At 38.9% G+C, this 13,534-nt stretch overlaps 2 protein-coding genes across 2 annotated transcripts in view; one reads left to right on the top strand and one right to left on the bottom strand.

Annotated features, from left to right (window-relative positions):
• Positions 1–13,534, top strand: part of LOC124165309 (beta-1,3-galactosyltransferase 1-like) — a 177,438-nt gene that overhangs the window by 79,883 nt on the left and 84,021 nt on the right. The window lies entirely within an intron of this gene.
• Positions 1,902–9,855, bottom strand: LOC124165308. Its single transcript, XM_046542661.1, has 12 exons — positions 9,598–9,855; positions 8,658–8,736; positions 6,943–7,067; positions 6,750–6,837; positions 6,276–6,394; positions 5,962–6,107; positions 5,701–5,767; positions 3,904–4,060; positions 2,946–3,145; positions 2,699–2,840; positions 2,451–2,587; positions 1,902–2,286 (listed from the first exon to the last, which is right to left on the bottom strand). Exons 2-12 carry the CDS (start codon positions 8,725–8,727, stop codon positions 1,939–1,941), a joined length of 1,599 nt encoding a protein of 532 aa, XP_046398617.1. The 5' UTR covers positions 8,728–8,736; positions 9,598–9,855; the 3' UTR covers positions 1,902–1,938.

The following is a 13,534-nucleotide window of genomic DNA, read 5'->3' as shown; positions in this document are numbered from 1 at the left end:
AAAAAGATCCCTACTGTAAATTTTCCAACAGATTTCAGAAAGAAAAATCGAAATTGATCATTTACTTATTTATAGTTATCTCGTGGCATAACTTGGAACTGATATAAGAGTTGGAGTTTGACATTTCAATCGCGGCCGAATGTATTATACACATATTCAGATTGTGGCAATTTTTGGTGAATGCCGCCTAAATTTTTTTTCCCAACTACAGCACTGCTTATTTTTGTTTCTAATGAACATGTAATTAGGACTGACACAACGCATAATGATACAGGCGAGTTCAGGGACGTACTCAGGATCAAAAAAAGGGGGGGTAAGCCATGGTTGTTCACTTTGTAGGAAAAGATTTAAGCATTGAAAAGGTGAATGAAATCAGCATTTTAAGGAGACTGTAACAGCTCTTTGTTAGTTTCTAAAATTATTTGCTTAAAAAAATTATTTTGCTTCAAGATATTTTGCGAGTTTTGCTTCCAGGGGGGGGGGGGGCTGCTGCCCCCTCCTGCCCCTCACTGGGTGCGCCCATGGGCAAGTTTGCAACGATAGTACAGATGTTTTTACGTGCGTGGGTGTAAAAACAGCCATTCCTATTCGCGGAAACACTTTAAACTCATTAATTCCGAAATATAAATACACAGTTACATTAAAGCCTCTCCACACACACCATTCTCTGAATCCCCTACATGTTCATTTTCCTTTCCGATAACCACAGTTGCCATGGCTCTCGTTGATTCCTCCGCTACAATATACCGGGTGTTTATAAATGAAAATCGGGGTTTTAACGGTTTATAATATTAATTATATTATTCTTATAGTAATAAACTATATGTCAAATGAAACAGCAACTCAAACAGTTTTGTGTTTTAGCAACAATGCCTATTTGCGTGAAATGTTTCCGCCGCGATCCGCTAGAAAGCGGTAGTAGTAAAGACTAGTGAACAGAAAGCGTTTTGTGTTTACAGTTTGCAAATACTTAATTCGGTTGTGATCCTCCAATTGACAATAACATCCGGAGATAGTATCATCAGTTTGAAGATACAGGCTGCCTTTGTAAAGGGAAGAGCACGGGACGACCAAGAGTTAGCGAGTGAGAGAGTCGTTCACTCGTAGCCCAAAGAAATCAGTTCGGAAGGCTAGTCGTGAATTAGAAATTCCTGTGTCGACCGCTTGGAAAGTTTTAAGGAAACTCTTAAAACTACGCCCTTACCGTTCACAGTTATTACAGTCTCTAAAGCCTACAGACCACGCATTAGCTGCCAACCTCACCATGGAAATGTTCTTTCATGACGATGATTTTCTGGATCATGTTGTATCAAGTGATGAATCCAACTTCCACCTCAGTGGACATGTAAACACTCGTAATGAGCGAACCTGAGGTTACTATGCAACACACGTTGCACAGTAACTACAGATTCAGTCTTTGCAAACTGTAAAACACAAAACGATTTCTGTTCACTTGTCAATTTTGTTTGTCATTTCTTCGTTCAACTGCTGGTTTACCCGAGTGGTTTACAATCGTAACATACGACATTGGTGCATTGCTATTTTTTATTGCAGAATTATCGGTTCATCCTCGATGTAAATAATAAATATTCTGTTAATTCAAAATTTATTTGTAAAAAAATAATGGGATGCATGGCATTTTAAGACAAAAAGTTGAAAAAAGAATTCACAGAAAATGAGTGATAGTGGAATTACTCTACGGTTAAGGCTACCACACTAGTCCATTTGCAAATACAATCTGAACAGGTAGACCTTAACCTATATTGGTCTCAAAATGTGGAAATTATCAAGAGAAAAATCATGTAATATCATCAACAAACAATATGTCACTTGTTTATGCAATCTTACACTTATTACATTTAAATGGTGCACTTGAACACTAGATATTTTTCTCAAGTTCCCTTACTTCAATGTAACTTTGTAAAAGTTCAAAACATTTCAACTCTTCAAGGCACTGAAGTCCTGCAGTAGAGTCTCCACAGAGCTAAAATAAGGTTCACACTTTGGATCTCGCGGGATTTCAAATACTGCCCTCTGAATAAATTGCCAAATTTGGCTGGCCTCCGTTGGATATTGGGTATTCAATGCGTGAAACGCCTTGAATGTAATATCCACCGCCTTCAGTGGAGTCTCCACCTCGAAGAATTTGGGGCCAATAATTGAGAAAGACCGTTGGATTTCCTTCCAACAAGGTCCAACCACAGCTGCCACTGGCGGCAGTTGGCAGCCAAACTTCATCAGTCTATCTTTCCTCAGCTCGAGTTTCGTTTCCAATTCTTCAGTATTCTGCGGATGTAGTCCATTGACAAATATTGTTGAAAATAATTTTCCCACATCATAGTTAGTTCACATAATGATATTTTAAATTAATCTAGATAATAATATATCTAAATTCTCAATTAGAGAAAAAAGGCAATGAATGAAGAACGTAATGAACCGAAAGTGCTTACTTCCACGTGCAAAACAAAGGCTTCCTGTGCCTCCATTTTGGATGGTCTCCACTCTTTTACATATTTTGTCTGCTTCTTTGCATTGATAGACGGGAACACCCTACTAAAATTCAATAGAGCTAGAGATGTTCTTTCATCTGAAAGTGATAAAAAAGATGATATCAATGAAAATAGAATATCATATTCAGGCCTAGAAATCCCAACATTAATTAGCATCCACAATTTAGAATCTATTTTCATATACTCACCAGGAGAAGTGGCATCATCGAGTGCCTTTTTCAGCTCCCCTTTAACACAAACTCTCTCTAATATAAAGTTGCACAACTTGGGCCAAAGTGTATTCAAGCTCATAGAGCTTTGCGGAAATCTCAGACAAAAATCTTTCTCTAACTGTAAGAGTTTTAATTACGCATTAAATTTTTGCAAACTAAGGCAGCTTGTTAATAAAAATTTATATGTACGTTTTCACATAAAATACAACGTTGGATGACATACCAGCATGTATCCCTTATCCAATCTTAAAGCTGGATATTCCATCATGTAATCGTAAATAGAGTTTTCATCTTTTTGAAGGCAACTGTGTCTAATTTGGTGTGTATTCTCCCAGTATTCCAACACAGTTACCCACGGAACAGCATTACCTTTTAGCCACTGATGGAAGTCATCGTCCTCTTGATATTCTTTAACTCCTAACTCTGAAAATTTAATAAATAATTCACGCGGGTATTTATATTTTAACGATTTAAAATGACTGCCTGGAAAGATATTGAAAATTTCAAATGGCTCCAACATAAACCAACAGTTTCTGCTAAGAGTGAACTAACGCTTAGCCTTGTGTACTCTTCAAAGAACATATTACAATGAATTATTAATGAGATATGGGTTTCGACACTACAATTGACTAGTCATCTTATGGCTTCGAAGTTATGAATTCCCAGTCCTTGAAGGAGAATACTGTAAGCCATTGATTTATATATAAATGAATGCATTTTTAATTGACTTAACGAAAAAAAACTTGAGAAAAGCATCCTCTTTCAGTTGTAATAATAATAATAATAATATTAATAAGATGTCTTTATTCGGGCGAGGTTAAGACTATGAATTCCCCTCTTCCACCTAACCCCTCGATAGCGTCACTGCAAACATAATTAAAAACGGAAGATAAGCGTTTACAATACAAAATATATGCAATATACACTATTTGTGAAATGTCAAAAAAGATAAGCAAGTATATGTCAAAATTTTGTGTAAAAAAGGTATCTATTTTTATAAGAGTGTAGTATCCTTCTGCGAAAAAACCCACTGCAGGAAAACGCTCACACAAGAAGGGGGGCGTGAAAAACCTGCGAAAACCTACTGAGTGAAGGCTAATGTCATGTTACATGTAAGTTACGACAAACTCTGACTGTAACCTTTAATAACTATCAATCTTCACATCTCAACTCCATATTACCTTGATCGATACTGTCATGTGATCTTTTTGCACCCCTGTTACGCCCTCGTATAAGACCAAGCTTCGAATGACAGCGGCGGGTGTTATACCACTTGCAGTAAAGCTTCCCCTTCCCTGTTTCACAAACTCCTCTGGAATCGACAGATACCCAGCACCCCTGTAAAATGTATATATATATATCACTTGAGTATAGTTCAATAACATATAAAGATTTTATATAATAATTAGGCCACTCAAATGTTAGTCCCATACCAAAAATAAATAATTATTATAATAATCCTTGAACAAAGAGAAATGTGATGTAATAAGGAATAAAATTTTACACAAGGCGCGTGAAATAAATTTTAAAAGCAGTATTGGCTTGGAAAAGGTCTCATGATGGAAAATTTGGTACCCGTTGAATGCTGTAGAGGTAGATGAAATTGAGATTGTGTGGCGTTGGGAATATCGACATTTGGGTTGGAAGGTGACTGAAGGACTAAGTTTCTGATGTATTTGAGATCAAAACGACACCGGTAGAGTAAATGCGTGCGAAATTCACAGAATAATAACCTTGAGAACGTACTAGCTGGTAAAAGATAATTAATGAGGCTGAAGGGAAGGGGATAATATTGCTTAGGAGAAAATGAGGCATGACATGGAAGGAAATATAGGTCATCATGACAGTAGACTAAAGAATTAAACAGGGTAGAAGCATAGTAAATAAATAATTAAATTAATTAAGGTAAAATCAGTTATAAGCAACAACTAATGATTTTGATTTTATACATGACTAAAAATGAAACAAATATTCAAGAAGATTAATCACAAGAAATTGATATTTCAATGTTTTGTAATATTAGAGCTGATATCGATAAATATACTCGTGTTCAATACTAATAAGAAGAGCCAATCTAGAGGAAAATGGAATAATATATATGGTGTCCATTTTAAAGCAAAACTGGTCAATAACTATATCACCGCATTGATCAGCGAAATATAAAGGTTGGAGAAAAATTGTCTCACGTAATTTTAACCCTTGATAGCTGATAGCAGTAGGAACCAAAATTACCAATTATGTTTGGGTCGAAAAGGCACTATTTTTAAACTACAGAAACTTTAGCAGAAAGGAAAAAACTCAATTGGCCATATAATTCTCTCAAACGGCTCGTCCACCTTGCAAGTAAAAATTGTCACTGCGTTGGTGTGCGGGAAGGGGGAGAAATTCACCGCAGGGACCAAACACCAGCCTCTCAATCATAAAGCCCAAATCACACACACATTCACTCACAACAAACATACACAACAAGATACTTTGTGGGGGCAGTAGGGACCTCCACAAATTATTCTTGCTCCACAAAAAAACTGGGAATCCTCACAGGATAGGCCTGCTAGGGATAGCCAGTGATTTGCGGAAACACACATGCACTCAATAAGCAGTCACTCACACATTCACTCACCATTAAATGGCTTCAATCTTCCGGGAGAAAAAGTAGCTCCAAAGAGAACGTCGTCGAGGATCGGCGAGGGGACGAGAAACCACACGTATACGTATTTCATATATTTGCACACAGAAACTTTTAACCAAGTGCTCTGATTGGCAGTGAGTTTGCCGGATGCTCTGGACAAAAGATGACTCAATGAGATCGAATGCTTTGCCTGCATTTGCCTTCGTCCAGAGAATCCAGCAACAGGGCAAACTTGCGGCCATCAAAATATTTCCTTCTTGACGAAGAGATAGCTAAAGTTTTGTGTTAGTATAATGTCCATAGGTTTATTTGGCAATGTGTATTAAGATCATCACGAGGCTGCACTTACCTTGCTTTCAGTGGGGAAGAGTTCCACAATCTTATTTGCCAAATAGTTCAGTCTATCAGGTGAGAGTCTGCAAAGCAATCAAAGGGAAACCAATATTATTTAAATGCATATTCCCAAATTACAATTTGTGATAATTCTCATTTTAATTTATTTAAAGGCATTTAATATTATTTAAGACAAACAGCAAGTGTAATAACGAAATTGTGAATACCCTCATCACATTTTTAGCATGCCTAAAATAAACAATTAATTGGTAAATACCTCTTATCAAGATTATCTCTCAGCTCATGGGCAATGATTCGCCCAGCCAGGAGATCTCGTGCTCTCTTATCTAAATGGCCCTTCGCTTTGAATGTCCCAAGAACAACATTCCCTTCACTCGACGAGCTAAGAAGTCTTTCAAGATCCTAACGAAAGCGAAAAGGCTATCACATGAAACCATATCTGTATAGTAACCAATAAAATAAATGCAAATTCATATCATGATGTCGTGGAAAATCATTTAAGTGACACGCATACAATGTGAATGCGTCATTTTAAAAACTGGCCACAGGATAAGGGGATCTAAAACTCACCAATTCCTCCTCAAAATTCTGTTTACTAGCTGCCGCTCCACTTTGAGGAAAATGTTTTTTAACTAGAATTTCTGCTCTAGGTTCTTCAGAGTGACAGTTAGAGATATCTTTAGAACTTCCTGAAAAAAATGGATTTAAACGTCGATTAATTTCAAAAGATGCAGCGATCTAATGAAATAAGTGGGACATCAGATGAAATGAAAAACACGCGTTTCAGTATTGCTAAAGCAAACGCTTACAAGATGAAAGATTTAACGCAATTTTAGCAAAGGCACACGCAATAAATACGAAATGCCATCACTGATAATCGAGATATAACACAAAAAATTAATATCTATATAAAGCCAACGCGTTAGTTGCATTAAATAACATAACATATTAGGATTAGCTGGAAGTCTTGGCATAATAGGCCAAAGCGAGATTGAAATCCATCATAACCGAGAATAAATGCAAAAAGTTAATTAATAAAGATACCACAAATGCGATTTGACTTGTTATGGCTGCCTTCTTTTACATCCACCAATGGAGTTGCAGGAACCTCTGAAATATGTGAAGCACTTTCCTGAAAGTAAACGTATGCGTTACAATTGGTTATGTGAGGCTGATTTCTGAAACATCGAATTTTTGAAACTAGAGCTTTCACAAATCTAACAAATAAAATACCAACCGTGTCTTTCCTTAATTCGCTCCGTAATTTCAATCTAAACCTCAGCCTGTCCCCAGCTAAAGGAATCAGGAGTTCCAACGTCCGATCATCTATGAACTCCAATAAATCTTCTGTTATGCGTTGCTCTAAAGAAACCAAAAGTTAATTACGACAGATTAGTAATTGAATGGGTTAACAAATAACGGAATAATACTTCAATTAACAAGGAAATAAGGTTACCTAAACCCGCATTCCAATACCATTCAATGTGAGGTGCATTCAAGTTGTAAGGCCTCCGATTTTTTAAAACTAACAACACACCCGAAAACAATGGTACTTCTCGACGTAATCTCCCTGCAGAAATACATTTTTTTCATAACATCGACGCCATGATTCTATGGCCGCGGCCAAGGTTCCTATAGGAGTCTGTTTTGACTACAGGAAAATCGCTTAAGCAATAGGAGCATGGCGGTGAATATGCAGTCGCAGAGAGTCTGTCATCGTTGGAAACAGCCAAAATTGGCTAGAAGCCTGGTCACGTGAGTAGGGAACATGATAAATCACTAGAACGTTGTTTTCGCGAAGAAATTCTTGAGTAACGCAAGATCGATGTTGTCTTGGTGAAACAGCACGCGCGCACACTGTGTATGATGAAGAGATCCTTGCTTTAGGATGGGAGAGAGGAAAAGTGTTGTTCTATATAAACGGTAGGGTCATATTAGTTCGATCATGCCCGTACGAGTACACAAAATATATGCTGTTAATAAAGAAAATTTCTAATTTTTTTACGTTTCTGTGCATTTTAATAGCGGTGATTGTATAAAAAACGTGATTTATCTATTTATGTTGCTTACCTCGAATATTTCAGACATGACTGGTGCAGAATCGGCTTTAAAAAAAACATTTAAATCACGTCATTTATCGCCGAAAGAGCGTACATAGAGGGTAAGTGTTGCGGGTTGCCTACGCTAAACATAAATGGTCCTGGAGCCACCGTAGGATGTCAACCTACAGGAACAAATTTTTTTCTCTGCTCAGTTGGCACCTCGGGCTACATTTTGTAATATGTTGGATTCTGACTTTCGAAAAAAAGTTTGATGACCGCCCCTAGTGCACAGCCTTTTCCGTTGCAGCGAAGTTTCAGTGCTTTTTCAGGTCTTCATGTGGACTTGAGTTCACAGAGCCCACGGAAACACCAATACTGGAGGCACACTGCAACACGGTCTTTGGGTGATCCCCCACAACAATTCTTCTCCTCGATCATGACGTCAGACCGGATTGAGCGAGGCAAAGACTGTTCTGGTTCGTAGTCACATGATGTTCTGCCTTCATTAAACTGTTGAACCCACGAACGCGCTTTTGAAACATCCAGAACTCCATCACCACATGCCTCATTGTCGATGTGTCGATGAATTTCAATCGGTTTCGCACACGCAAATTTAGAAAATGAATTATTTTATGCTCTTCGTGTGAGGGATACGTCATTTCATTTACTAAAAAACTTCTCACTGTCGATGTTGCCGAAAGAGTTTTATCGATCTTTTTAGTGAAACCATCTCCGTCACATATTATCACAAAGAGTTCACTTTCATTTTAAAACAATACACGTTTCCGTTTTCATCCAGTCTTGAGAAAAAGAAACGCGGGCCTTGGAACTTGAAAGCACCTCGTACATGATGTAGGTACATCACATTCTGAGTTAACTTAAGCCAAGAGCAAATTAAATTCGAGGTTACCTTGAAAACTCTTTATGACCTCCTCACCAAGTCCCCACCTCCTTAACTTATCCGCGAGATTTCCGCTCATCTTTATGCACTTTGAAATAAAAAAAACAATCAATGAATCTAGATATTACATCATAACACGATCCCCTTATTTTGTACGAACATATATTGTTTGCCTTTCTCCGGTTATTGAAAATCGTCTGTAATTTACAGTAAAATTTCTAATCCTGCTAAGGGCCTGTTTACACGATTCATTTACACGTACGAGTTAATGTGCGAATCCATGAATGATTTTGGTGGAACATGTACGGATTCGTGAACAAAATTAAAACAGGTTCCATTTTCTGTGCATACATTCGCACAAGTTGGGTGGTTACACGGTGAATTTTCGTGTTCATTCGCGCGTTCATACATTTAGACATTAACTAGTACTTGTTAATGTACCGCGTAAACAGGCCTTAAGCGGTGCACTGCACATGAAAATAATTTTTATTGCGATCAACAATAAGCTTTCGAAGTTTGAATTGATGCCACGCAAATAGAAAAGCTTCAATAATGGTACTGCCATGCACAAAAAAGTATGTTGAACCGACGCATAAGGCTTCTTGCACACGCTCAGATTTTGGACGGTGAAAAAAAAACCGGCCGATATTTTATCAGTGGAGCGCTATTTGATACGCCGGATTTTAACCGAACAAACGATTACTTGCTTGGTTGTGGTGATTCACTGCGGGAATTGCCGACTGACTTCATATCGGTATCGGTGCGTGGTCGGTCAGTGTGCACGCTCACACGTCCTCCAATTGTTTACCAATGGAAAATGGACGGCCGATATTATGCCGGCCGTCCAAAATCGATGTGTGTGCAAGGAGCCAAACCTTTATTTCCCCTAAACATTCACCGGAGCACAGTTACGTTAAATCCAAAAATAATACACGCACCAAATACTCACGGTGCACGATGATTATCACACACAGATAAAAGTTCTCCTTACTCCCACCACATACAGCGCAAATGGAAGGATGAGGATGACTTCCGAGCTTCTCAGACTTCCGACTTGCAGTGAGAATATAAGTTGCTGTTGGCACCTTCCCCAAGCTCTAGCAGCAAATCGCGTTTGTCAGCATGGCGCAGCACAGCTCACCACGTCGTTGTCTACCCTGGCGTCAGCTCTACCTTGAATTCGCATCGCGAGCAATGTTCATTCGTTCGCAGCGCAACCGCATTGATCCCGCTTACAATTCCGAGTTGCTCCGCCAGATGCCACACTCGCTGCGGAAGCAAATACATTCGTTATTTCGGCTTTCAGTTGTTGGTTCATCAAAGGAGTTTGCGATCGTAACGTACGATATCGTGGCGCTTGTGTTCGTTATTGCAGCAAATCATTGGTACTCATGACGAAGTTTCCGCTGAATGCGTAATGCCATTTTTGCTGTATCTATATAATAAATTTTCAATTTTTTTCGGGTGATGCATCATTTATTTGTAACAAAAAATCATAGATTGCATGGCATTTTACGTCAGAAACTAGAAAACAATGAAAATAAATATACACGAAAGACAATTGCGATCAATAATAAGATTCAATAGCTTAATTCACAAACGATTTTGTTAGAGTCATATATTCAAGGGTACGGATAACGTTTGCACGGGTAGCGAGATTTATCGGCGATAAAATATTATTTGTTATTTTTCGCAATTGATTTGTCTTCCCGGCAAATTCTGAACTAGAAAATGAGTGTTTGTACGAATTGAAAAAATATTTTTCAGAGTACAATCGCAGTTGGCGACCATGCGTTCCGATTGCCTGAACGACGGTGGATAACATAGATGGCTTCAGTGACGAGAAAAGGAACGGAAAAAGGGACGAACAGAGTGATGGAGAAAGGGATGAGATTTCCATCCCTGGAGCCATAGCAGAAAATGATTGCGTGAAACTGTCATTTTTTCCCATCATTGGAGCTATCATTCTGAAGAGACGGAAAGAGTGATCTCATTATTCAGGCTTTAGAGTGGCGGTCATTAAAAAAATGCAACGAGAACATGACAATGATAGCACAAAAAATATAAATAGATGTAAACGGACTTTTTATATTTATACTTCGCTACTTTCTCTCACCTCTCCATTTCTAATGACACGCGGCCCTGTCCTCTCTATTCTTCTCCACCCCCTTGGCCTTCCCGTTTCCATGGTTATTTCCCCGGTGTCGTTATTACACAACTCTCCATTTCTAGAGTCCTCCTTCTACCCGTATCTCTTTAGTTGTGTCTTTTCTTACTCTCTATACACTGCATGCCTGTTTCCCACCCTTCCCCAAATCCTCCCCCACCCCTTCCTCAAAGGTATCCATGCGATGTTCTCATGTAGTACCTCCTACAATGTCTTGTAGGAGGCACCACAGCCTCACATAATGTCTTGTAGCAGATGGTGGCTCTGTGAGCCGAAACGCGTCGTACGCATTAAATTACTGTGGAGAAGTACATACAACCAGGGGCGCAGCGAAGACTTAAGGCTAGGGGGGGGTGGGGGTTTAGGCACAAATAATACTTCGTGGTGTGGGGGTATTGCATACCCACCAGGGTAAGCGGGAGTTGCGGGGGGGGCTCCTCCAGAAAATTTTTACGATTAATGGTTCAAATGGCGAGTTTTATGGCTTTCTGAGGGATATTTAATTAATCCTAACACTATTCTATAAGTAATACTGATCCAAATAAGTAAAATGGATTAAACTTAAAAATTTCTCTGAGCTCTGGGGGGGGGGGTTTTACCCCCTAAACTCCCCCTCGCTGCGCCACTGAGTACAATTACCTTTCACTTCAATGTAAAAATAGCGATACACATCTTAGCTTATAACGTTTTTACCACGACATTTTAATGCAACGAAGTGAATAATGACGTCTTTTGTCTCCTCCATGCGACTTTCGAATGAGGAAATGGAAATAAAAGGAAGACTGAAGGAGCCCCGCCACATGATCTCATTCACACAACATCTGCCCACGAAAAAAGTTTAATGCGTGATGTGCCTAGTAAATATTTTCCACTCCGAAATCCGAACAAAAAAGTTCACCGCAATTGGGCTTAATTAAACTGAGCTAATCGCATGGTCGGCGCCATGCACGATGAAACATGCCGGTGGCTATCATGCTGTCATTTAAAAATTCCACTCCTTTCAACGCCTCTGACAACATTTCGGAGGAAAAGAGAACTAATAAAATTACGTCACTTTCAAACAAGCAAGTTTTCGGAGGGGTCGGCCAGGATTACATACGCGGAAAAATTATCCCGACGTTCCAAGTGAGCAGGCCATTCAGATCGAGAGCCGCTTGGGGTCGAAATAATCTTCTCCACCCGCAAAAAAAAGTCGTTCAAGTCGTTCCCTTCACAATGTCTACGCTGGTGAAGCCAAAGAGAGTATAAAAATTTAAAAAAAAAGAGGTTTAAAAAAAAAAAAACGGAAAATTTGCGTGTCCAGAGGACATAAGCGTCCTGTGGAGGCGGCTTTTCAAAAGCGTTGGATTCTTGCGTCACTCGACTGCATTCAGATCACTGTGGAAACAGAGCGGGAATTTGTTCCCGACAAACTTTTGACGTAAATGAAAGGAAGAAAATTAAGGATTAAAAAAATGGGAAAAGCCAACCGATTCGACCACTTTCGACGAAATTTTTTGCACGCGAGCATTACGCCCCATACGATGGACAAGCGAGCCTTGCAGAAACGCATCCCTTGTCGCTTAAATGTTATTTTTCGTGACGCATCACTCAAGCAATCATCTTAAGCGTAAAGCGTTAAGTAAAGGCCGGTTCATATAATTTTTAAAATATACATATTTTTCTACACTGATCCGTTTCCAACCACTTCTCCTCTTAATTTTCACTCCTGTGAAATAGCAAAGTTACTCAACCAGTTTCTCCAGCGCAAACTTCGTTCATAAAAGAGGCTCCGCCCACCTTCGCTCTGTATAATCGGTGTAGGGTTTGGTCGACTTTGAATTAAAGGGAAAATTATTATTATGAGACTTTGAATCACGCAGGTCTGACGTCAGTTTTTTTCGTGCGCTTAGTAAGCGTGTTTTGTAAGTTCAAAAACTGTGAATCGTGGCAGAGGCACTTCGGAATTAAATTTAACGGGTTTACAATATGGAATTGAGAATTAAAATCCGGAAAAGAAATCGAAGCAGCTAAGAAACAGCTCCACTTAATTTCAATATCTTTTGTAGTGGCATTTTGCTGTTGTGGTTCCGCAGAAGAATCATAGATGGCGTCCAGTCTTTGCTAATATTTTCTACGAACTCGAAATTAGCCCCGAACCTTTGAACCTATTTTTTTCATTAATCCCAATGTATATCTATGGCTAATTTTTTTTAACAAATCAGCTTTTTGTTGGGGACAAAATTTTCAATATCTTCCCGGCCCCTTCCGCTGCGCAAAATATCGCAGAAGCATTATGTTCCTCTATTTTGCGTTCGTTGAATGGGATGCTATCCAATGTAACTAGTGAAGAGAACATGTCTTCGGCCAATCAGGCTTGAGGTATAGTCTGGTTCGAGTTTCTCTTTTTGCGCGCCTTTTGGGTTGATCCTCTTGACATGTCAGCACAGAAAACGCTTAATAGAGACAAAACCTACAACAATTCACTCTTAAATTAACCCGATCGAAGTGTCAAGGTTTCCAAGTCAATAAGATTGGGGAGACGGGCACCACAGATTCTGAGGGATCGAACGGGAAAAAACAATAGAACCGTGAGTTATAGATTTTTTTAAAATATATAAATTATAATACGATCAACCTTTTGAGAACGGTGCTGATAGAAGCACGAATAACTTCCTCCACCATAAATAAAGCCCCCCAACATGCTCTGATTCATCAGCATTAATTTTTAAAATGAAAA

This window comes from Ischnura elegans, chromosome 9 (genome assembly GCF_921293095.1).
Source record: "Ischnura elegans chromosome 9, ioIscEleg1.1, whole genome shotgun sequence".
In the NCBI taxonomy this organism is placed as follows: Eukaryota; Metazoa; Arthropoda; class Insecta; order Odonata; family Coenagrionidae; genus Ischnura; species Ischnura elegans.
Note: the sequence above shows the minus strand (reverse complement) of the source record. Positions and strands in the feature narration are given on the sequence as shown.

Coding starts and splice junctions, on each gene's coding strand:
- LOC124165308 (XM_046542661.1), bottom strand. CDS start 8,727: ATGAGCGGAAATCTCGCGGATAAGTTAAGGAGGTGGGGACTTGGTGAG. Junction 7,068..8,657: donor GGTCATAAAGAGTTTTCAAG/GTAACCTCGAAT, acceptor TGGTTTCTTTAG/AGCAACGCATAACAGAAGAT. Junction 5,768..5,961: donor AGAGATAATCTTGATAAGAG/GTATTTACCAAT, acceptor ATTGCTTTGCAG/ACTCTCACCTGATAGACTGA.